Source organism: Patagioenas fasciata, chromosome 1 (assembly GCF_037038585.1).
Source record: "Patagioenas fasciata isolate bPatFas1 chromosome 1, bPatFas1.hap1, whole genome shotgun sequence".
Classification (NCBI taxonomy): domain Eukaryota; kingdom Metazoa; phylum Chordata; class Aves; order Columbiformes; family Columbidae; genus Patagioenas; species Patagioenas fasciata.
In genome coordinates, this window is record NC_092520.1 from 29,745,462 (window position 1) to 29,768,707 (window position 23,246).

A 23,246-nucleotide genomic window follows, 5' to 3' on the forward strand; every position below is an offset into this window, starting at 1 on the left:
TACTGCAGTCCCTGGAGCCCCCTCAACAAGCCCAGTGAAACCACCTCCACCACACACTGCCATACACCACCCACAGTTCTTTTCATCTCCGTGTATGTGCTCTGCGTGAAACAACCCTGAACAAACCACCCCAGGAGCAGGACTTGCTCTTCCTCCTTCCACATGCCAGGTGAGTGCCCTCTCATCCAGTGCCCTCTTATCCAGTGCCCTTCCCTCAGGATGTGCTTGTGCCCAGGACAAGCTCCAAACAACCCCTCACTCTGTGACCCTGCTGGCTTCCCCCAGCCTGTGCACCCACAGCCAAAGAACCTGCTGAGGTTTGGGTGCCCAAGGCAGGGGCAGGCACACGGGTTTATTGTAGTTGGACCTACCCATGAGCAGGGAAAATGACATTTGGCAGCAGAAGGCCATTCCCCTTTGCAGAGTGAAGCATCATGAGATTAAAAAGGCTGAGACTTGGCAGATTCAGTCTTCGGGGAAAAAAAAAAAAAAGACAATGTGGGTAATTAGGCAGTGGAAGAGCATGCTAAAGTCTGTGGCTGGTTCTTCAACACTGAATATTTTACACCAAAATGTTTTTTTCTCAGAGATACTATAGTTCAAATGGGAGTGAATTAGGTCAGAAGAGTTCTCTGACCTGAGGTAGGTAGAAGATCACACAGATAATCCACATATTCCCTCTGGCCTTGTGACTAATTCCCTTTGGTACAGCTATTCCTGATCTAAGATCTGCTCAGACCTGTGTTTGCCCTCAGGAACTTATAAACTAATTACGTTTGTTGTGTCAACCCATTAGGTATTCACAGGCTGCACGCAGACTCATTAGTTAGACTGAATTATGTCTTTGCTCTTTGAACGTTATCAAAACATTCAGATCTAGCATTTTTCATGGTCTGCCACCATTACTCCTTTGTACACAGATTTCTGCGGTTGCTCCTTGCGAACAAACCACAGACCTTTCATACACATATACAGGTTTCGGTTATTTTGTAGATTGAAACTATGATGACTGATGTCATTCTGATCTTTTAAATTTATCTTACTTTTAATGAAATCCTTTATTGTTAGATTAAAAAAAAAAGTTTTGAACCTCATAAATTACTTCTGTTTTAAAAAACATGGCAACCCAGATTCCTACAGAAGATGTGTAGTAGCTCACACACGGAGAGCTTGCAGATCCCTGGTATCTCCACACCTGAAGTGCCTGCAAAGGAGCCTGGTCCATGGTCTCTCCCAGTGAGCAGGATGCTCACCGAAAGTGGGGCATGCTGAAGAAGTATAAGAATGATGGTAAATGCATAAACCACCTGGATTAATTCCAAATGAGCCATTTTGCTTGGAGCTGTCTATCGACTACTCCAAATTTTCCTAGGGCACAGCTAGGCAGTCAGACTCTTGCTGTGAAAACCTCAGGTCTCTGTAACTCCTTTGGAGTCTGAAGCAGTCTGGTCCATTTCTTCCCGGCCCCCTTTAAGAACAAACAACGAGGATCTGGTCATAGGAGAGTTTTGAGAGGCCACCACTCTTCCACCTGCAGCAATGTTCTATTGGGCTCTGGGGAGTGAAGGTCCACCTGGTGTCATCTTCATGTCTTCATCCCCAGCCATTCTTTCTGGGGGACCCCAGTGCCCCATGACTGCAGGAATATCAAGAGCTGCCCCAGAGCCACTCCATTCAAATTTAGCCACCAGTTTGCATTCTTACTGTGCTGGCTTTCCATTTAATGTGTGAATAATAGTGGTTTATGACTGTTATTCAGCACCTACGTACTTTTGCTGGAAGGAGGGTGGAGGAGAGCAGGGTGGGGAGGTTTTTACTCAATGAAACTGTTATTACTTGCTGACAAGATCACTGAGTATCTTAAGAAGAGGGAATTTGATCTCCTTCCAAGTAACTAAATAGGAATCTGCAAGGCAGAGTATGTGTGAACCATGTGTATTCCAGGAACAAAAAAAAGAAAAGAGCATTTCCAGTCCCATTGCCTAGGGACTTCAACATCTGTGAGGAAACAACAGCAGTGATTACACAGTGTCCACGTTCTTTACGATGGCTTGATTATTTTAGCTCTGGGCCAGTGGAGCAGTACATGAACACACCCTCCCACTAGACCCACCTCACGTGAACTCAACCTCATGGCAATCCCTCTCTTGTGCTCCAGACATTCCTAAAGCTTCATCTAGCTTGGGAAAATAAATTCATCATGAAGCAGGTATGAAAGGAACACATTTCAGCTGACTGGGGTTTCCACATGCAGACATTGCTGAAGCTGACAGTGGTGGAGTCCTTGAGAGAGCATGAGAGTGTTCCAGGTGTCTTGGCTCTGAGAGGCGTCTCGGGGGGCCCTGAAGGAGAGTTGGACTTTGAGTCCTGCTCCTGCAAAGTTGGAGTCACATAACACACACATGTGAGATCCACCTCCCCCTCTTACCAGCAGAAGTCAGAGATGAGGGGCCCAATGCTCCCTGTCCATATGGCCCGATGCTCCCTGGCCATGCAACCCTGCAAACAGCCACAGGCACTGACCATGCTGTCCACACCGTGACCCCAAGGCTGCCACCGCAGACCCAGGCCCATCATCCGTCCCACAAGGAGGTTGTTGGCCATTAAGCATAAATCAGTGTGCAGTGTCCCAAGCGCTGTCTGACTCTGGTAAGGACAAGGCTGCTGTGGATGAAAGCCCCAGGGGGTGGCATGCAGTCCCTCTGTGTGGTACCCCAGCACTCTGCTGTCAGCCTCAGCCACTGGCTGAAGGGGCAAAGAAAGGGACAAGGAGACGTTTCACTCATTTAATTTCACAGCTTCCAAAACCAGCCTAAACCCGGGGTAGAGAACAAGTGAGCAGAAAAGCACTGTTTACATAATCCTTTGGCAGTGAAGTGGGTCAGCGGTTCTTGTGGGAGAAGAGGAATGCAGTTTTTAAGAAATAAACAGCATTGCTGTACTTGGTAATTGCTGGACAGTCCTGCTTTCCTGAAAAGTAAGACAGAACTTTATGATGGGCTTATATGCCCAGTCTTTTTGCCTCACAGTCTCTCCTCCAAACACAGTTCTGTAAAAAGGAACATTACTGCTGTTTTCTTTAAATTAACCTGTAATTCCTTGGCCATAATGCAAAGGGAGGCACCCATCTGTTTGTTTGGGGTTATTTTCTCTCTTCCACAAATCTGCTTGTTTTGTTATCTAGCAAATCTAATCATCCAGCTCAGAGGAAAGTTACACAACTGCAAACCTCCTGAGATTTCATTCTAATAGCAATTCTTGCTTAATACCCTGATGTTCACTTCTTGCTTCAGATTTGCAGCTCTTTTGGTGCTACAGCTGTGCTGTGCTTTTACATATACACCAGATAAAACAGCAAAAGGAATGCTGAACGGAAAAGCTGTGTTATTTCCACCTTGCAGGACTTATTGAAATGAGCCTGGCTGTATTAAACGTGAGATAAAACTCCCAAAGGGAGCATTAGTCTGAGTGATTCATATAAACACTTAAAGAGTCACTCGTGGTTGAGCTTCCTAGTCAAATAAGGTGGGTAATGGTGTGCAAGCAGCAGAGCCCCTCTCCTTTGGAGAGCACTGCTGACAGAAACCAAGCTGTCATTTATCCTCACTGGGAAGCAGCAGGATGAGTATTGGGTAACAACAAATAACCTGGGGTCTGGATAAATCTTTTCTGTGGAACTGCTGTGAAATGTTCTTTGTCTGCGCCCTTGATGTGGGCCATCTGGAGAGGAAAATCCCATCAACCTCTAGAAATGCAGCCAGTTTTATGATCACTTTCTTTTGCAGTTGACTTTTAAGGGAGATAATCTTATCAGGAAGAAGTCTGAAGGAAAGGCAAGCTACAGGTATGTGTGCTTCATACATGTTGATAAAGGAATAGATGAAATTGCTTTCTTTCCCTCTGCCTGGTTTTCAGGAGCTGTTACTCAAACCCATCCTTTCCTGTCAGCTTTTTGCCTCCACCCATATCCTATGTGGCCCGATTCAGAGCTCCATGCTGGTGCTGCAGCCGCTGCTGTGTGGTGGTGTTGATGTATGGGTCATGGGCTGGCAGGTCCCCTGCTGTAACACTGAACTCTTCTCTCTGTGAGCTGAAAAATGACGCATGCTGGGGCACCCACCTGTGTGACATCTTTAATGGGTGGCTTCCATGGGTGCTCTTTCCCTGGGCTTGCTTTGGGCCCTGCCTGCCCAGCTTGCAGGTGGCTGGCTCCCCTGTGGCAGCGGCTTGGCCGGCTCTGGAAGCACCAGCCGCTGCAGGGATGCTAATAGAGCCGTAGCTGACACAAAGCACGTCGCTGAGAGCATAGAGCGGGATAGCCAAGTTTCTGCAGCACTTCCAGATGTGAAGCGGGGGAGTCACATTTAGCCTATTTTTCAGATTTTTAAAAATATTTCTGATTTTTTTTTTTTTTTAAGCACTGTGCTTGCATGCACAGTGTGAAGAATTTGTACTGTTTGCTCGCGTTCAGCTGCATGTTCCCAGTGGCAGTTGCTCAGCACTTTTTCTATCTGAGACTCTCTGACCAAAGCCCCATCTGTGCGTTGGGGCAGATCAGCGGCAGAGATCTCTTCCACTGAAATCCAAGCAAAAACTACCCTGTGCCTGCTTCGTCCCACGTGTGACCTGCCCTCAGCCTCTGAGGAAATCCCATCCTGACAGACTGTTCCATGGACCGAAGAGGGGCAATGCCTACACTCACTCAACCAGGAGGAAAAATTATTCTTAACTTTGTAGAGTTCGAACTGAATAAGGACTCTGTGATTTTGGCCCACCAGTTTGGTAAGAAGTGCTCCAAAGGGGTGTTATTGCTGACTAATTTCCCATGTGCATGGGCACTCGGGAGAAGGGGCAGAGGCTGCTGGAGAGTCACAATGGGTATTTATTTCTCTAGGGAGCAGGAGCCTGAACCCAAGCCTTAGTTCTCCTGTCAGCATGCTGCACTGGTGCTTCAGCTTCTCCCTAACACGGATCTTGGGGATCAACATCACCAATTTTGTCCTGACTGCAGTTTTTGAGCAACCTCCTTAACAAATCCTGCAGTGTTTTCTGGGGAATTAAATTTGATTGAGGGGGGATTAAGTTGTGAGAGGAATTGAAAGAACTTTCAGTGCAGCTTGTTAATGCTTCTTTTCAGGTGATAAGAAATGAGCGTGATGATGCCCTGGTTGCTGCTGCTCCTTCTCCTGGCCAGCTTTGGCTCACCTGCACCCAGGTTTTCGGTGCGTATCTCTTAGCTGCTGTCTGTACAACCTCTGAATGGTTTATCCTTCCCAGTCACATCGAGATAGATGCTCCCCACAAAAGGGACATGGGCCTGCAAGAGCAGAACAAAAAGGTGTCTGCCTACAGCTAAACTATGATCACTCTTGCTGGAGTTCCATGGCATTAGAGGAGGGGCAGCTCTCCGAATGGCTGGATTGACATTACCCCTTAAAGAAAAAAAAAGTTATTTTATGGCCACTGAAGAAATACTCTGCTCCATTCCCTCAGGGAAAACTGCCTTCATTTATTCATTGCAACTTTAAAAGCAGGAAGAGAAAGAGGCAATCTGTACTCTCTTGATGAGCAACTTACTCTTGGGACACCCCAAGGAGGTACAGAGCAAGGAGAGTTTAGCAAGCTCGGGCTGTCTGCAGCAGTTCCCTGCGTGCCTTGAGCCTGGAAATCCCCTGTGGAGGAAAACCAAAAGGCCTAGGAGAAGGAAGAGACAGCTGGGACGGCACTTTTCAGCATGTTGGTCAGTCTGCTGCCCTGGGCAGCTGCTTGTTTTGCTTATGCCTAGAACTGGACCTCACCTGGTATTACTGAGGCCAGCTTGCTCAGAACAAAACCAGGAACTGATTCTTATTGCACAGGTTTGGTTATCTTGGAAGAGATTTTGCTCTGTTTTGTTATGTTTTTAATGGAGTAACACCAGCCACATGTTAGATTGTTGCTGAAAATATTTATGCCAGGCAGCATGGGCCAGATTCTAGTCTTGGTTATGGTAATGCAGCTCTGAAGTTACTCCGCTGATCCTGTAGGCTCACTGGTTTCCACCGATTTGCACCAAATATCAGCTCTTTTATCTTCCAGTTTTACAAGCAGATGTTTCTGGAACCTCACTGGTTTGGCCTGGCTGGAGTGCAAGAGCTGTTTTTCCCCTCTCTTACTACTATGAGCAGTTTCATAGTCTGCAAACACTCCCTTTGAGTTCACTACATGGGAGTCAAAAGAAATAATTTTTGCCCATTTTCTGTGTACCTGATCATATTCTGGGGTGCTCTGAGCCGTTGCAAGATCTTTATAGAAAATCCTTTTCCACTGGGCTCAACTCAACAGCCCATTCTGCGCATGATTAATGTATCTCTGAGAGAGACCACCATTAGAATTGCCTTGATCCTCAAAGGCAGTGTGGTATGCTAGGGTCAAGAGGAGACAGATATTCCTTCTCTGTGCCTCTCCGTTCTTACCACTGACTGAAGCGTGGGGTTTTTTTTGTTTTAATTTCTCCATAGGAAAAAGATATCTGCCTCCTAGACAATAATAAATTAAGACAAAGGTTAAAACAGCTTCAAGACCTGCTTTATATATATGAATTGCAACTGAAGGACATCCTGGAGAACACTTACCACAGAACAAGAAGTGGGCTGTTCTCAGGCAACACGAGCATGCAGCATGAGGTGCTTTTACCCACGACCAGTGGAAACTTGATAGTCTATGACCAAGGTACAGTTTGCAGTAGCATATGTGGAAATTTCAGCTTGCCACAGTGTTTATTTCTCCCTGCAGTGTCCAATATTTTATTTCTGCCAAATGTTTTAGAATTTTTAAAGTGGATTGTGTTTTAAAATGCAATCAGATACATGGAAAGGAGAAGGGCAGATAGGTGGCCCTGGTACCAGCAGACATTTCCTGGGGCTGGAGTCAGCTGGCCCAGCTTTAGGCACCTACCACCCAGGTACAAGGCAGATACCTGCAGGTGGGCTTCTCACCTGGGGCTCTGGTGCAGAGAGGAACAGGCACCTCTCAGGTATTTTCCATAAGACCTACTTTAGACATCTGCTTTAGGGACAGGTGAGTCTTGCTCTTGAAGAGCTTATGTTCCCGGAGTGACTTAAGGGAGCTCAGAGTGCCTGACTCAGCTGCAGGTACGGAAATCTGTTTGGAGGGGCCCATCTCCCTGTTCCTCAGGTCCTCCATCACTTCTGTGGCACAGTAGCAGGCGTGCATACTCTGTTCGTTGGTGTCACTTTGAGAACATGGCGATAAATGGAATTGTGGCCTGTGGCCAAGATTTTCTCCTTCATAGGCATTACACTGAAACTGGGAAGCACTGAGGTCCTGAGAGGTGCTTTCCTGATGCAGCCCTGGTAGAGCTAGTCACAGGTGCTTAGACTCTTATTTTAAAATTTTTGGTGCTGATCCAATCTGAAGTACAGCTGAGATTACCTTAAACATGGTAATTAGCTTCCCTGCAAATGAACTTGCTGACGGAGCCAGACCTGGTCCCAAATTGCTCCTGTGCTATAGTCCCAGCCTGAGCTGCAGCCGTCCTATATCTCACCAAAGATTTGGGAATGATCCCCTCAGTGGGCATGGCTGTAAATGTTCTCAGGCTGCTCTTCGTCAGGCCCAGCAGTTCGCGAACCAGCATTACTACCACCTTACTGAACCATTTGCTTTGGCTTCACAGGGCTTGCAGAGTTATTACACAAGCTCTCCACGTGTCCTTGTCCTATGTCTCAGTGATGTCTCCTCTTGGCTCCACGTACCCTTTTGCTTTCCCCCCACCCTGTTTGACAAACTGACACTGTTCTGCCTAGACTGCTCCGCAGTGTACAATAGGAAGAAGACCGAGAATGGCTACTACCGGATCAGGCCCAGAGCGGACCGAGAGCCTTTCCTGGCATACTGTGACATGTCTGATGGCGGGGGCTGGACCGTCATTCAGCGGCGGAGTAACGGCAAGGAGAACTTCAACAGGTGGGTCCGCTGTAGTTGCATCAACAGGGTTTGCAGTCGGGCCTCCAGCTCCCACCCCCTGTCCTGCTGCCTGGCAAAACTCAACATCTGAGAAGCGGGATGTGCAAGACTGTGCTTTAACAGTGATAACTGTGTGTTAGGACAAGGTGGGGGTACGTATTGGTAGCAGGAGGCCATTTTCAAAATGGACCTATAGTGCCCTTTACATAGCTTGTCTGCATTTGAGTGTGTCTGTATGTGCATATTTGTTTTATAATTATGGGAGACTGTCCAAGGGTCCAAACTGGCAGGAATCTGCTGCCAGCACATAGACTGGGACCTGTTGAACACATTATCTGCTCTCATATTAGGAATTATGTTCAGCATGGTGTAATATTTATTTCCTTATTCAGATCATTCAAAAAGATGCTAAACCCCTGGTCCAGATTGTCATTTCTCTATGCAAAATCCTAGAGAGCTGACTCTCATCTGGAAATCTCCAGGAGAGATGCTTTGGTAGCACAGTAAAGAATAAACATCCCCAAGCAGATTAACTCACTGTCACAGCCCACACAATTTCAGGGCATGTCTAGTGTCTCTAGTGCAGTCCATTGCAAAGCTGCCTCAGCTGGCTCTAAACTGGTTCACACAGAGAGTGGGAACTGTCTAGCCATGGTGGATGAAAGACATCCTGAAGAGGAGCATTGACTAGTACATACGAGGGTCAGGCAGGATTAATATCCTAATAACAACATGAAAGAGGGAATAAACAAGGTGTTAGTAAAGCTGGAAATGACAATACACAGGAAGTATATGTGAATATCAAAGGTAATATAGAAATAACAGAGGAGATTTTAAGAGAGTGAAATGATAAGAATAAAGTAATGTCGGGATATTTCTCTTAGAAAGATGAAGCCAGAGAATGCTCATGAAAAGTAAGTATATATCTTTGAAGGACAAGTTGCCACATCCAAACAGTGATCCTGCAAAAAAGCAGAGATGAGAGTGGTCAGTGAATCAAAAATAGGTTTAAATGGAACAAGGAATGGGAGCACAAAGCAAACCCAGATACTTTCCTTTAAAATTCTTCTGGAAGCTGGTGTTTGCAGCTTCTATTCAGTTTCTGATTCTTCAATATACCCCGTCATACATCCAAGACTGCAGCATATTTTAGGCTCCAACATTATTTTCCAGCCAGGAGTGCATTTGAATTATGACTTGCTGACGAACAATATCAGATACTTTGCTGCAGACCACTATGACAGCTGCTGTTTTCCCTTTCCATCTAACTGACAACCTCATTCTGCAAACACTGCATCTGGCAGTCTGAAGGTTTGATCCAGTGTATGTGCATGCAGAGGCTCAGCACAAGTAGTAAGCTGTGAGTTGTATCTGCTTCTAAGGCGGAGTGACAAATCTCAGCTCAGCTTGCAATGAAGCAGATACTTATAGAAAACAATGTGTAGAGATACAGCTGAAGTTCTACTTGTTACGATAGCTAAGTCTCACAAACTCTCTAAATCCCTCACATGCTGAAATTGATATTTGTATTTCACTGCAGAAAATGGGATGATTACAAACTGGGATTTGGAAAATTCCAGGGCAAGAATGATGAATACTGGCTGGGCAATGACCACATCTATGACCTGCTCGCTAGAGGTGCAAGTATTTTTCCTCCACAGATTTCTTTCCAATTTGCATGAGATAGTTCATTTAACAGGACACCGCTTTGTGTTTAGGAGAGAGCTCATTAAAGATTGACCTGATGGACTGGCATGGGGAAAGACGTTATGCAGTCTATGAAAATTTCCAGCTTGCAAATGAGCAGGTAAGAAACAGAGTGAGTGGTGATTTGCTTGTATTATCTGTGAGGCTGGGGTACCTGCACGTGCAGCATCAGACTTCAGCATCAGGATTGTAATTACAGGTCTGCAAAACTTACCTGCTCTGGGATTCCTGGTTTGGCTGACTGACAAACAGCCCTGGGGGCAGGGACGTGAGCCTGGGACATCTTCTTCACAACCACTGGGTGCCCAAGCCAGCGGGTGACAGGATCATGTGTGCTCTCTTGCGAACTCTGCTGCAGGGCACAGGGGTTCCCATGTGTGTTTGCCTCCAGTTAAAAGAGTCATTCCATGAGGGAGGAGCTAAGGTTTGAACCTCTGCAAGGAAACAGAACCCTGTTCTCTTACTTCCTTGGAGAGTGTTCCAGGCTGCACATAAAAGGCAACCACCAGAACAAATCCCCTCTACTGTTTCAAGCATTGAATTCTAATCAAAGCTTTGAAAGAGCAGTTGTAAGTTCGTATCCTGAAGAGAGGTACCTACAGCACTACACTTAGCACTGAAAGCCCAAGGACAGAAAATCTTTGTATTTTCATGTTTGAATTCTAGTTTTAGTCAGCATCCTGCTCAATGCAGGTGCTGTTCTTTGCAGGCTTACATTTCTGAGTACCATGAGTAAGTAGCCTGAACACCCAAGGACATAAGTTCCATTGCATGGACCAGTCCTAGTTCCAACTCCATCACTGCTCCAGAAATGTATGCATTATGTTCAGATTGAAACTAGAGTTTTCTTGTGAAAAGTTTGAACAGCTTCATTTTAATACCTTACTGCTATTTTTCATAAACGAAAGTGGGGCAGGAAAAAGCCCACACCACAAAAGTAATTATCCATCTCGTATCAAATGTCTCTTAAATCTGTTAGCTGTGCACAATGGAACTATTCTTCTAAGTATTCCGACCAGGATGGGACAACTTAGCTAGAAATCAGATGGTTTCTAGTTCTTGGAGGAGCAAAATTCCTAAGGAGTTACTCTAGCTGAACGACTGATCAGTTTATGAGGGCAACTACTTGGTGTAGTTTCGTACCAAGTTGTTCTTGATTAGGTAGGAAGAGCCTTCTAGCTTGTTCTATAGTGTATTAAATAGTTATTAAAGTGCAATAAAGCCTGAAGCCCTTTGTAGCAGCAGCAGTAATTAGCAATCCTTTCTGGAAGTTTAAATCCCGTATTGATCTGCATTAGGATCATTAAAGCATGGGGCCAAAAGTCATGTTTGAATTCAACAGTTAAGCCTTTCACAGTGGATACAATGGGCAGGGCCAATTTGGTCTCAAAAATGGAAGGAAGGACAGAAAGAGCTGATTCCAAAGACAAGTTTCACACATTCTTACAGGACAATTACAGGGTATGGTTTGGCATCTATTCTGGTAACGCTGGCGACGCTTTGTCTGGTGGGAGCAGTTTTGAAGACCAGTGGTCAGCTTCTCACAGAGGGATGCAGTTCACCACATCTGACAAGGATCACGACCGATTCCTGGCAGGCAACTGTGCGTTAGAGAACGAGGGCGGCTGGTGGTTTAACAGGTATGGAAAGCAGTTGATTCCTCTCAGAGGCACAGGGTGTGGGTGGCTGTACAGCCGAGGGGACTTGCCTGCTTTACAGCAGCTGGAGGTTGCTGTGTGCACATACCGCCTTGCACAGCCAAACCTAAGATGTTCACACCTACAGATCCTCAAAGGAAAGCAATCTGCTTTTTTCATTATGAAGCAACACCTGTAAATTGCATTCATTTTAAGAAAATAGGTCAGAATAAATGCATAGCGGGGAACAACCCAGAAGAAAAGGCATCTAAGTAAAATTCCTTAAAGTGCTTTGGGTTATATCCCACGAAAGAAAATTGCAGCCCCTGCAAGGTGAATTGTGTTCAAAGGACGTTTCTCTATTGTGGAGCATGTCTAGGGGGTGAGCTAACCATAAATAGTCCCGATGGTATGTCTGCTAGTTGGGCATAGCCCACACATCAACAGATAGGGACTCAGGCTCACCAACCCTAGGAGCATGGACACACCGCTCTCAGTTTTTCCCTGCTTTAGTGTAGAATGAGCCTCTTCTTTGGTCAGACTCTCATCACGTACAAATTGGAATCAGTGCAGCTACAAAAATCTACATTGACAGTGTGATTTACTTTGATTAAAAGATTTCTGCATTTTTAGGTGTCAATACTTAGCTGCCTACACTTGAGCTAGCGCCTACTGAATGGCACGATGCCCCTCTGTTTAGGTAACTGAATCATGTCCCTAGTTAATACACTTGAAGGAGTCAACAGGTTGAATTGTCTGACCAGTGTTGCTGTCTACTTTAAGATGACCCACATACTTCTCTGGGTGCCACTAAATGCATTAAGCCGATCTCCATAGGCTGTAGTGGGACTTCAGATAACCAGTTCAGTACAGGCAGATATATCTAGGTGTCTGAACCTGTCAAGGAATCCCACCCCAGCATTTCTAAGTGTATGTTGTGTAAAAATTGTACCTCGCTGCAATGTCTTCCCACGCTAAATCTGATCTCCATTTCTCCTTCTCCTACTTCGTTACAAGGTGCCATGCTGTAAACCTCAATGGACGATACTACAGAACAGGAAGGTACAATGGAACCCATGACAATGGCATGGTTTGGTCTACGTGGCACGGGATGTGGTACTCACTAAAATACTCAGCCATGAAAATCAGGGCTCCATTCTTTGTTGATAGTGAGAGCGGAGATGGTGAGAACAGCCAGGGCAGCTGAAATCTGCTGCTTTGGAAAGACAAAAAGTACAGCCTGAAAAGAAATGTGTATGTTAATAGCCAGCCCTCTGCTGCTGCCAGTCACCAAAGCTGCGCTGCGATAACTGGAGTTGCATCTGTTTCTATGAACTAAAGCTGTTTGAGCACAGCAAGCCAACAATTTAATGGAAAAGTAATGGATCTCAGTCGTGGAATAACCAGAGTTTTCTTTTTTAGCAATTTTTAGGACTTTATTGGAGAGTGTTTATGAAAAGCTCTCTGGACCATGAATGACCAAGCATGTTCTTTTAGCTATCTGTACTCTTCATGGGCTAAATCTTTCTTATCTTGATTTTAATGGTTGGTGCCTCTGTTACGAGAACACAAGAACAGAAACAAGGTGATGAGGGCATCTGGTGTGCCTTCCTTAGTGCTTTGCTCTGGATCAGGAGCATGTTTTTAAGCAACTCTCCCTATAGTCCCCAGTTGCCACACTTCAGTTGTAGAAAGCTTGGGAGGGCATGAAACCAAACCAGTGGATGGATGTGCTCCAACTGCTAATGCGCATCCAGATTAAGGCCACTTTGGAGTAAACCTTCACAGAATGGACAGTATGGACTCTGGGCTTCATCACCAACAGCTTCCCTCTGCAGATCCACTTCTATAGCACATTCTGACATGTTAATGCAAAGACAATGCTGCTGACCAGACTTAAGCCCCAGATTAAAATTAGGCAGATTTTACTAAATTTAAGATGAGCACAGATATTCTTAGGAGTTCATAAAATGCAGTCATGATTCATTTGTGTGTTCTTGTGTAATTTACCAGATAACTTTGAGTTATTGAAGGGGAATCAGAAAGAGGAAAGTGATTGAAGCATAAGGCACGCTGCTTTAATTGTCTCAGCTGCGTGAAACGGTAAGAGCAACAAAGATAAATGAAAGAAATGGAATACTGAAAATTTATTTTCCACAAGTTGTTAATAACAACAGTTAAAATGATTAGTAGTATCAGCTTGATGCAAATCATTTAACTACTGTGTTGTAGAATGAATTATAACAATTTTTTAACTGGTATTTCTTTTCCATTTATTCGCTTTTAGATCCATACATACTGTAATTTGTATTATATATCCATAGTGTGAAATAAAACCATCTGAGTGGGACTTAACACTTTGTTTTTTAGCAGTAGGGACTTGCACAGAAATTTGGATGAAAATCTTGAGAAAGCTCGTAATATGAGAATTTCATTATTTTGGTGTCAACTCTGGTGCTTTTGCAACTGCTGTCCTGGGTAGTTGAAAGGGTCTGCAAGGTACATTTAATTTCCATGGCTCACACCATCCTGGAGACAACACAGAGACATGTGAAAGTTCAGCATAGGATTCGTTTTGGTTACTTTGCTTTGTCAAGAGGGAAACCCTGTTCTCACTTCTTCCCAGACATCCCAATGATTGCAAAAGTGAACAGCGGAGCGCAATGGGGCAGTGCTCCAGGGAGTGTGCTCCTAAGCCTGTGGCCTGGCAAGACTGCACCACTGCCCTCTTCAAAAGAGCTGGCAGGTACCCACGTGGAACAAAACTTGCACCTACAGCTCTGAAATGAGGTTGCCCTTGTGAAGAAAGGGCTGTGAACAGCCAGCACTTACTATTCCGTTTCTCATCACTACTTCTGTATTTTACAATAGTAAAATCTTTGTGCAAGGTTGTAACTGCATGTTGGGAACATAAGGAACCACTCTGCACATGTTATAACCATGTGGCCACTGATGCAGTGCTGAGGGCAGCAAGGACAATTTTTGTCTTGGCAGAAGACACAGAAGAATGTGAGTGAAATAAATTAATGCTTTCTGGCAGATGATGCTCCATCCCATTATTCAGTAGAGGGCTAAGGAAGCAGGGTAGAGATTAGAGACTGGTGATACTCAACTCTGAATGCTGGAAATCAACTCCAGCACCAAAGGAACAACACTAGTGTTTTGATGGTTCATTGAGCAGCCAATAACCCATCCGATAATGGAGTATCAAGGTGGAGATAAAGTCAACAGGGCTTACTCAGACAACTGCCACCCAGTCCAGCTCCTCAGTGGGTGAGCAGTGAGAGATGTGAAGACCAGAGCACAAAGCCTGCGTCAGTATGGAGAGGCAGGCATTACAGCTGGACTGCCTTCAGCCAGCATCAATATCTTAATAGTGTTTTTTTCTGTCTCTCAGAGAGAAAAAGGGGCCAAGATCTGACAAGCTGGAAGAGAAGGGGTCTGCCTTCCTGTCTTACATGTAGGATGTACCTAAATCCATCTAATGCATTACAGGAGCTGTTCTGAACACAGCACAATATTGAGGCAAGGTTGCAGGAAAGCAGCAACTGTCTCAGAGCAAGGCTGCCCCTCCTCTGCCCTCCTGCCACTCAGAGAATCCCCTTGGAAACGCAGGGAACCCAGGGCTTTGTGCAGGACCCTGCAACTCCCACAGCAAACCCTAGGAGGTGTTCCAGAACCCTCTTTATTTTAATAAACCGGGGGAAATGCCACCAGCACAGTACTTATTTGATATGGGTGCTACTGCCAAGTTCAAATCACTCCCACTGAAGGTTAGAGAAATGCTGAATGTTGCTGTTGGATCTCCTGTTTCTTGAGGGTCTCCCGTGCCCAGAGGCTCACTAAAGCTGTATCATAGAATAGCTGAATCGTAGAATGTCCTGAGTTGGAAGGGACCCACAAGGATCATCAAATCCAACTCCTGTGCCTGCACATGACAACCCCACAGTTCACACCATGTGTCTGAGGGTGTTGTCCAGTCTCTTCTTGAACACTGTCAGGTTTGGGGCTGTGACACCTCCCTGGGGAGCCTGTCCCAGTGCTCCACCATCCTCTGGGGGAAGAACCTTTTCCTAATGTCCAACCTAAACCTTCTCTGGCACATCTTCCTGCCATTCCCTCAGGTTCTGTCGCTGGTCACTAAAGAGAAGAGTTTGGCACCTACCCTTCCTCCTCCTCTTGTAGGGCCTAGCGCTGACATCCCTGCTTTGGGGCGAACACGCTTCACACGGTGGAGTTTACCCTGGCGCAGGGGTGCTAAGCAACCTGAGCAGTAATTGCTTCACAGAGCTTATTTCCAGTTCATTTAAGTCAATTTAAAGACTCGTTACATTTGATTAGCCTTGGATCAGTGCTCAAGTGTGGACATGTTCTCAAACGCTTTAAGCAGCATTTCAAGCTGTCAGTTTACAGGAACACGTAGCCAGTACAAACACGGCACTGGGCCGAAGGGCTGGATGTTGACAACGCGGGGGCTGGCACAGCTCCGGGGAAGGAGTGAGCTTGCAGCACCCCGTGAGTCAGATGCGGTGCTCCAGCAGGAGCTGCAAAACTACCCATCCAAAAGGCCACTCAAACAGGGCAGCTCGATTCTGGCAGTCAGATGCTGAGAGTCTTGTTCCCCCTGGGCTGTCCCAGCCAGCTCTCCAGCTGTGCGCCTGTCACGTTACCTGTGCAGGCTCCGGACTTTTCAGTGGGGTGCCGTCACTAAGTGGCTAATGCACAGCAATGCTCCTCTCTCTTTAAAATTGGTGTTGGCTTGGAGAAAAAAAAAAAAAAGTGTGGGATTGGGAAATCTATCTTTCCACTCAGTGAGCCAGTTTTGAGAAAGATAGCATCAAACTGCCAAAGAACTGAGCACATGCTAATTTTTCTTTCACACCTGTTTTAAGGCTGACAGTCCCCTGCCTGAACCTACCTTCTCTCCCTCCATCCTCCACGGGCAGCATCTCATCTTTTCTTCTTATTGCCCAGCAGCATTCCCCTGGTCTTTGCAAATGCCCTGAAGAGATGGTTATCTTAACAAATGGCAAGCAAAGCCTCTGAGTCATTCTTGCTGGCCCAAGTTTTGTCTCTGTTGTTAACTGGGGTTTCAACCCAGCTCTGAATACTTGCAGCAGTGTGTAATTGCCAATTTGTGATCTCTATTTTTTAAGCACAACGGGAAAAAACCAACATCACTTTTGTACTTCACTATAAGATTCTCTGGGAATCACCAGATGTTGTCAAGCCATTTTATTTTTTCTTTTTGTTTGCAGAACAGGTATTCATCAAATAAATTTGTTCTTCACTGGTTTTGTTCATAATTTATTTTGAGCTTGCCATAGTAGTATTATTGTCAATTTATTTACATTGAAAAAAAAGTTTAATAAAGGCAAAGATGATTATGGAAAGGACAGGTGATTCAACATTTCTCTCACTGCCTTTTACAGGTGCTTACATGCTGCAGTGACATTTCTGTGAGGACTAAAATATGATCATCCTTTTTCTTTGCCCTCCCAGTAGCATGCCCTTTACTACTAATGTCCTGCAAATATTTGTACATTACTATTTTCTTGGTGTAAATATTGGCAGAAAGAAATTATCAAAGTCTTGAATGCTGAAAAATGCCCCCTGAATTTTAAATTCACTCAAAGTATTCAGCATCAATTGTTTGCACTTCCAAGCAACCAACTAAAAGTAACACCACCATATGACTTATTTAAGCAACTATGACGAAACAACACAGTTCAATAGTGACTACCAGAAAAACAATGAAAACTACTCACAACTTGAGGTTTGTGTTTTCTTAATGGGAAAGGATTCACTAATTAGGGCATGGTTGAGGATCCTGGACAATGGATGCGTTAGGACATAATCTACTAGTACACAGCCCACCAGGTGGGAAAAGCTTGATCAGTGGCATTCACCATGTATGACGCAGGAAACGTGACTGCTTGCTGCAATACAATCTACTGGCTATTCCTGCGTCACACCTTCACTAACGTGTTCTCCCAGGGTATTTTGTGTGTATTGTGCACACAAACATACAAAAAATTATACGGAAGCACTTTCCGGTAATTAGGAAGGAATGTGTTTCCACAAGCCAGACTTGGGGCATGATTCCCTCCTGTTTCGTGCAGAGGGAACGTGGTTCCTGCTGCTCCTTCCACCAGAAGTCACCAGATCCTGCAGATCCTCTCCCGCACACGCCTCTCCTGCAGGGCTGCAACGAGTCGCTCAGATCACCAGCTTCTCCACGCTTAAAGTGCTTGTTTCATCCTCTTCATTTGAGCCAAAATACCCAGGGAGGTCGATCATCTGCTGCTCTGCCTCCGTTAAGCCAAAAGTAGTATTATCATAAAAGGCAAACTCAGGGTCCAAGGGGAAGCTCTGGCACTTGTCCTTTCGGTACTGGGCAGGGCTCACGCTTTGGCCTCTCTGGGAATTATCTTTGCTAGCTGAGCCTGCTTCCTTCCTCCAGGCACCTCTGGGGTTCGGTGAAAGACCCCTCTTACCTCGGCTGGGCTCAGGCTTATCAGCTGCCTTCTCCTGACCCGTAGGCTGGCGGTCAGTGACCAGGTCCAGCTTCTTCACCGGGGGACATGGCCTGTGGTGGCACTTTGCGTCATGGCCCTGCAGTTCACACCCCAGCACGGCGCTGTGGGGCTGATCTAGCTTGTCACAAGTTGGATTAGTGTTTCTTGATTTTAGCCGCATCCTGTCCTCCAGACTCTGGTCCCACATCCTGGTCCTGGAGCTGTAAAGAGGAGTCTGTCGGGGGGTGAGGGTGGACATGCTTCTCTCTCTGAAAGGCCTGGCCTTTTTAGTTTCATGGAAACTGGCTGTTCTTCTAAACTGTGGGTTTCTGTGAGAGCCCCTCTCGGGAAAGTCCCCTCTGTTATCCTGGTGCTTAAAATGAGCTCTTCTTATCAAGGTTTGCGTAGGGCTCATTGCAGGATTGGCCTGCGAGAATGGAAAATCCAGCCTAGGGTGAGAGCTTTCCCCCAGGAATTTGGGCTGACTGGCTGGCTGGTCCAGAAATGGAGATTTGATCCTAAATTTGTTTGTCGCTGCCTCCTCTTGGTTTTCTCCACTTAGGGGAAGCATTGTGGTGGCACCAACAACCGTGTCTGTGAGCGGATTCTGAGAGACGTGGTACACCTTGGTGGTCTCCGTCAGGCCTTTCTTCTTCATCTCTTTTAGCTGCTGCTGTGCAAGGCGGTAGCTAAAAATTGGAGGGATTATTTTTTGGGCATTTGGTTGGAAGTTCTCACTTCCGGAGGCATCATCTTCTTGGGCAAATTGGAGACTTCGCCTGTAGGTCAGAGGAATGTTAACAGGTGCATCCCCTCCTTCAGCAAAGCTGTCCCGCTGCTTGTTGCCTTGGCAAATGTTCTCTTCATCGGAGTTTTTTCGGAAGCCAGGGGAATGGACGGAGCTCCGGCGCACGGCTGTGCTGCACTTCTGAGCTCTGCAGAGCTTCCGCCAGAGGGTGATGAGAACAGTGGCAAAGATGATGAACAAGCATAAGGAGATACCTGTGATAGTGACTATATTATTTGCTTTCTGGTCCTCTCCTGGCTCGACAGAAGGTGGGGTGGGAGGATTGATAGCTGTAACAAAGAGCACACGTCTGTCAGAGTTTCGCTATGAGCATTTTGGTATTTTAGGATGGATACTTAACTACAAAGAAGAAGTAACCAATCAGCATAGTAAGTTGTTTACCATTATGGTTTGCTCATTGTAGATGACTTGCTACTGATCACTTCAAACTGGCAGGAACAGATCTACTTACTTTAAATCAAGGGTTCCATGGACCTTTTAAATGTCGTAATTACTTTTGCTTCTTCTGTCATTTCCATAAGACATTCCTAAATATGTGTAAATTAGGTTAACAACACTGGCCCTCCTTTATGAAATAACAAAGGTCCTCTGTGGAAAAACACTGTAAAAGGGGTAAGAACAACCCAAGCCAGGCTAGTACTTCAGGTACCACTTTAAAATTATCTTTAGGATGGCTTAAGTGGGTGTGAGAATTGAAATTATCTTTAGGATGCTTAAGTGGGTGTGAGAACTGCAGCGAGTTTGAAGAGCAGAGAGGCGGCGTTAGCAGATTCAGTGTAACTCTTCTAACCAGCCCTCTGCAGGTGCTTCTTCCAATGCCACCCCATGTCCCAGCCACAGAGGACAAAACCTTCCCCTCCACAGCAAGTTCCTAACTGAGAAGAGGACATTGCTCTAGTGCCCCTAGCTTTCTGGTATTGACACTCTTCTGTTGTGGACAGGAGATGGGCCTTCAAATGGGGAAGACTACTCTGCAAACCTGTACTGTGAACATCTCAGAACTTTCCACAGCCCTATTTAAACCTCTCACTTGCCCATTGCATCACATTATAGATGGCTGAATCAATGGGCAATTAATAATTCTTTTTTTGGACGAGGTCTCTAGCATTTCAGGGCCAACCCTGAGAAGAATACAGCACAGTTAGAAGTGGATGAATTGGTCCATCGGCTAATTTTAGTGTGTCAGCACTCCCCAGTCATCAGCTCCATAAGCCCATGAAAATGCTGTTGGAGGAAAAGGCTGCTCAGTTGTAGTTAACAAGAGCTGACCATGAAGCTGTGAGCTGAAACTGAATCACTTAACGACCCTTCCCAGTCTCTGGTTTTATCCAGAAGCCAAAGCCTTCCATTAGAGTGACAGTTTACTGTAAAACACGCCAGGTGTTCCTGCCTGCACCACGGTGACTATCCAGCCATAGGAAAAATGTGTCTGCAGAATAATGAGAAGCAGACACCATATACTTCTCATAATCCAAAAAAACACTAATTCAACAGTGAGCTGGTAGCGCAGCTATTAGATGTGCAGGACACACAAAGGCACTGATGAATGCAGACCAGAAGGTCTAAGGCTGCTACAATAACAGACGTGTATGGCATTGGGTGGTCAGGAGACCCATTTCTTTTACTCCAGGCTAGCTGGCAGCCCCAAGACTGGTATTAACCTTGATCTTCATGTCACTCTGAGTTCGACATCAGCATAATGAACATGACCATTGCCTGTTTTGTGTTTTTTGGAGGATCCCCAGGACTTGTATTCAGCCCAGTGCCCCATGCCCAGAGCACAGAGCTCTGCTGTGCCAGAGGCCTGAGTCAGGCAGTAAACATGCTGAGCGCAGGGGAGAAGGCAGGACCAGCATTTGCTCAGCTCAGTACCACCACAGCAGAGCAATTCACTCACTGCTCATCCTTCTCAGACTCGCAGTTATTTTCTAAAGACTACATTTGCTATCTGTAAAGCACATTGTGCTGTACCATTTGGAGTAGAAAGCTAACAGCTAGCAAACAGCGAGGTTCAAAACAGGACTTGGTCACATAGGTTTGCTGCTCTCCATCTCTTCCCTAGACTCTGTACTAGTTTCATTTATTCAGCCATTTGCTCCATCTGCTGGACTAATGACTACAAACATAGTTATGCTGAAAAAAACACTTTGTGCTTCAGAAAGGCGTGGACAGTCAGAGAGTGGGAAGGGTGACACAGGCAGCAGATGAACACTGTAAGATCACAGTGTCAAGTCACATCTTAAGCAACATAAGATTCAATGAGATGTGAATCACATGGGTGATTATGTAAAGGAAGCTGCCTGATGTGGGAGCAGGAGGACTAGAAACCATGTGCAAGAGAGAATTGAAGTAATTCCTCCAGAAGTAATTCCTCCACCTGCAAGGGGCGAAGGTGTAGGTGTCCTATGCATCTGGGTTTTCTATCTATAAACTGTCTTTATTAAACCAGAGACATCGCTGGACTCTGAGGCTTCTCCAAACCTGCTGAGCGCCATCAGACAGTAACTCCAACAAGACTGCGTATGTACGTGACAGCTGACCTCTCTGGAAACCATTGCATGCCTTGCACAGTTGCACACCCTACGAGAAGCACCAGAGAGGCCCATCACTTCTCTGCATGTGTCCAGGACACGCTCCGCACACACGGACCCCGCTCTGGGGAGCTCTGTGCATCGGGGTGGCTCTCTGAGCTCCAGAGGAGTGGGGTGGAACTGGCCAGTGAGGAGCCAAGTCAAATACTGTACTTACTGAAATACCTCGCCAGCAGGTAATAGGAGGTACAGAATAGCAGAGCCCAGCACCAGCTGTAGAAAAACACCAACTATCCCACTGCATTTTGTTGGTGGCACTACTGCCCACAGCAGTCTGAGAGAGTTTGGCATAGAGAAGACAACCAGCCCTAGAGCAGGGCATCAGTTTTAAGATGGGGCCCTAAACGTCTGAGTTGTTCCTCCCTGTTTACACTCACAGCTTTACAAAATAAGCAGACTCACATGTCCAGCACTTTCTAGTCATTAAAAACATCATAAACCTTAAAAACAAACTGCTAAAACATCCCAAGGGCTGCTTGAACACTGACAATATGCAATACCTAACTTGATGGAATAAAATTTTTAGTATTTTTCCCTTCATCTGACCTTTTGCTCAATACAATCCACTTCTCACAGTGCTCCACAATACATTTCAGTCCTGCATGTATACTTTTGAGGTGTTCATTCAACAAACATCTTGAAGCTGGTTCAAGCCAACACCTCCATCAAAAGAGGAGTCCTGCCCTCTTGCTGCTCCAGCTACACATTCTCCCCTTCTGCTGCCCTTCCCTTTCCAGTGGCACAAGCATTGCAATGGCCATGTGATAAGCAACTTCCCCACAGCCCCAAACTGTCCATTTTTTGGCTGGCTCTGTTCCATTTCTCCACACTGAACTTTTGTCAGTGCAAGGAAGTGAGCAGCGTGGAAGCAGCTAAAGCAAGGGGTAAGGCATTGCTTCATTTGTAAGAGCTTAAAGTATCTGTTCAGTTACAGCCAAAGAGCCTTGGAGCCTGCGCAGCCCTGTGCACCTTCCTTCCCCCATCCCTGCCAGGCTATGGCACCTGTGGGATGGGGAAGGCACCGGAGCTTCTCGACCAGCCAGCTTCTGAGCAGATGGACTCCAGAGCCCCTTGGCACCAGAACCTTCCCTTTTCACAGGGAGTTTGCAAGAGGCAAAAGTTTTATGTGGACTGAGCACCATCATCCCATTGAAAGGGGCCACTTCTCCTGCCCTCCATGCTGGCTGCAAGCATCTGACAATGATGCTGGCACAGCCTCATCCAGCCCCACCAAGGAGCAGCTGCATGCTGCTGTAACTCCCTCTCGCCTTGCAGGAGGCTCGGGTCTCCTGTATCTGCATCCACTTGCCACCCAGCAGTGCCACCCAGCCTGCCCTGTCACCAGATAGCAGTGGTGGCAAGCTGGAGCAGGTGGAGACCTGGCACTGCCACCTCAAAAAACTCCCAAAGTGGGAACCCCTCACCATGGGTCCCAGCTGTAACCAACCCTCTTTTAATAGGTTTCCACTTTTTAATAGGTTTCCATTGCCTAGAACTGAACTTGTCCTGCTGCCCTGGTATCTTTCCTCCAGCCCTTTCCCAACCATGCTGGAGATTTTAAATGCCTTCCATGGCACTCACAGCATGCAGAAATCCTCTTACTCCTGGGAACTCTATCTCCAGCTGTCCTGCAAATGCATGTAGGCTCCCACCCTACTACATCAACCACAGGAATGTGACACCTCCCCAAAACCAATATGACTGAAGGAGAGGTCAGATGCTTCCATTTCACAAAGCCCTTCTAATAACAGGCCCTTTGATTCTGCCAGGTCACAGGGACGAGGACAGCAGAGCTACGTACACAAACACTCCTCCAGCGAGCACAAGGACGTCTCCCTCGGCGGTCCAGCACAGACTGGTCTTGTGGGCGAGGAGGTGAGGCACTCTCGGAAGCGCTCGCGGACACCGTCCCCGCAGGTGACGCTGCAGGGGCTCCAGGGCTGCCACGGGCTCCACGTTTCTGCAAATACAGAAACTCACAGCAATAAGGAACGTGTCTGCCTTCTTTCCTTTAAAG

The 23,246-nt window shown here is 46.2% G+C and overlaps 2 protein-coding genes across 5 annotated transcripts in view; one reads left to right on the forward strand and one right to left on the reverse strand.

Moving 5' to 3' along the window:
• Positions 1–3,397: 3,397 nt before the first annotated feature.
• Positions 3,398–13,667, forward strand: LOC136116364 (fibrinogen-like protein 1). 3 transcript variants are annotated; one of them, XM_065862648.2, is made up of 9 exons: positions 3,398–3,525; positions 3,786–3,844; positions 5,138–5,222; positions 6,501–6,711; positions 7,809–7,968; positions 9,509–9,606; positions 9,687–9,775; positions 11,125–11,315; positions 12,330–13,667. In XM_065862648.2, exons 3-9 carry the CDS (start codon positions 5,148–5,150, stop codon positions 12,517–12,519), a joined length of 1,014 nt encoding a protein of 337 aa, XP_065718720.2. In that variant the 5' UTR covers positions 3,398–3,525; positions 3,786–3,844; positions 5,138–5,147; the 3' UTR covers positions 12,520–13,667. The 3 variants fall into 3 exon arrangements, with proteins under 3 accessions (XP_065718720.2, XP_071661347.1, XP_071661356.1); XM_071805246.1 differs by lacking the exon at positions 3,398–3,525 and having other exon boundaries at positions 3,533–3,844; XM_071805255.1 differs by lacking the exons at positions 3,398–3,525; positions 3,786–3,844 and adding an exon at positions 4,459–4,782.
• Positions 13,668–16,591: 2,924 nt separating this feature from the next.
• Positions 16,592–23,246, reverse strand: part of THSD1 (thrombospondin type 1 domain containing 1) — a 28,199-nt gene continuing 21,544 nt past the window's right edge. For both annotated transcript variants that reach the window (XM_065862635.2, XM_065862626.2), the window contains exons 4-5: positions 23,031–23,189; positions 16,592–18,907 (exon numbers count right to left, since the gene is read on the reverse strand). In XM_065862635.2, coding sequence (XP_065718707.2) covers positions 17,532–18,907; positions 23,031–23,189 — 1,535 coding nt within the window. In that variant the 3' untranslated portion in view covers positions 16,592–17,531. The remainder of the gene's footprint in view (positions 18,908–23,030; positions 23,190–23,246) is intronic.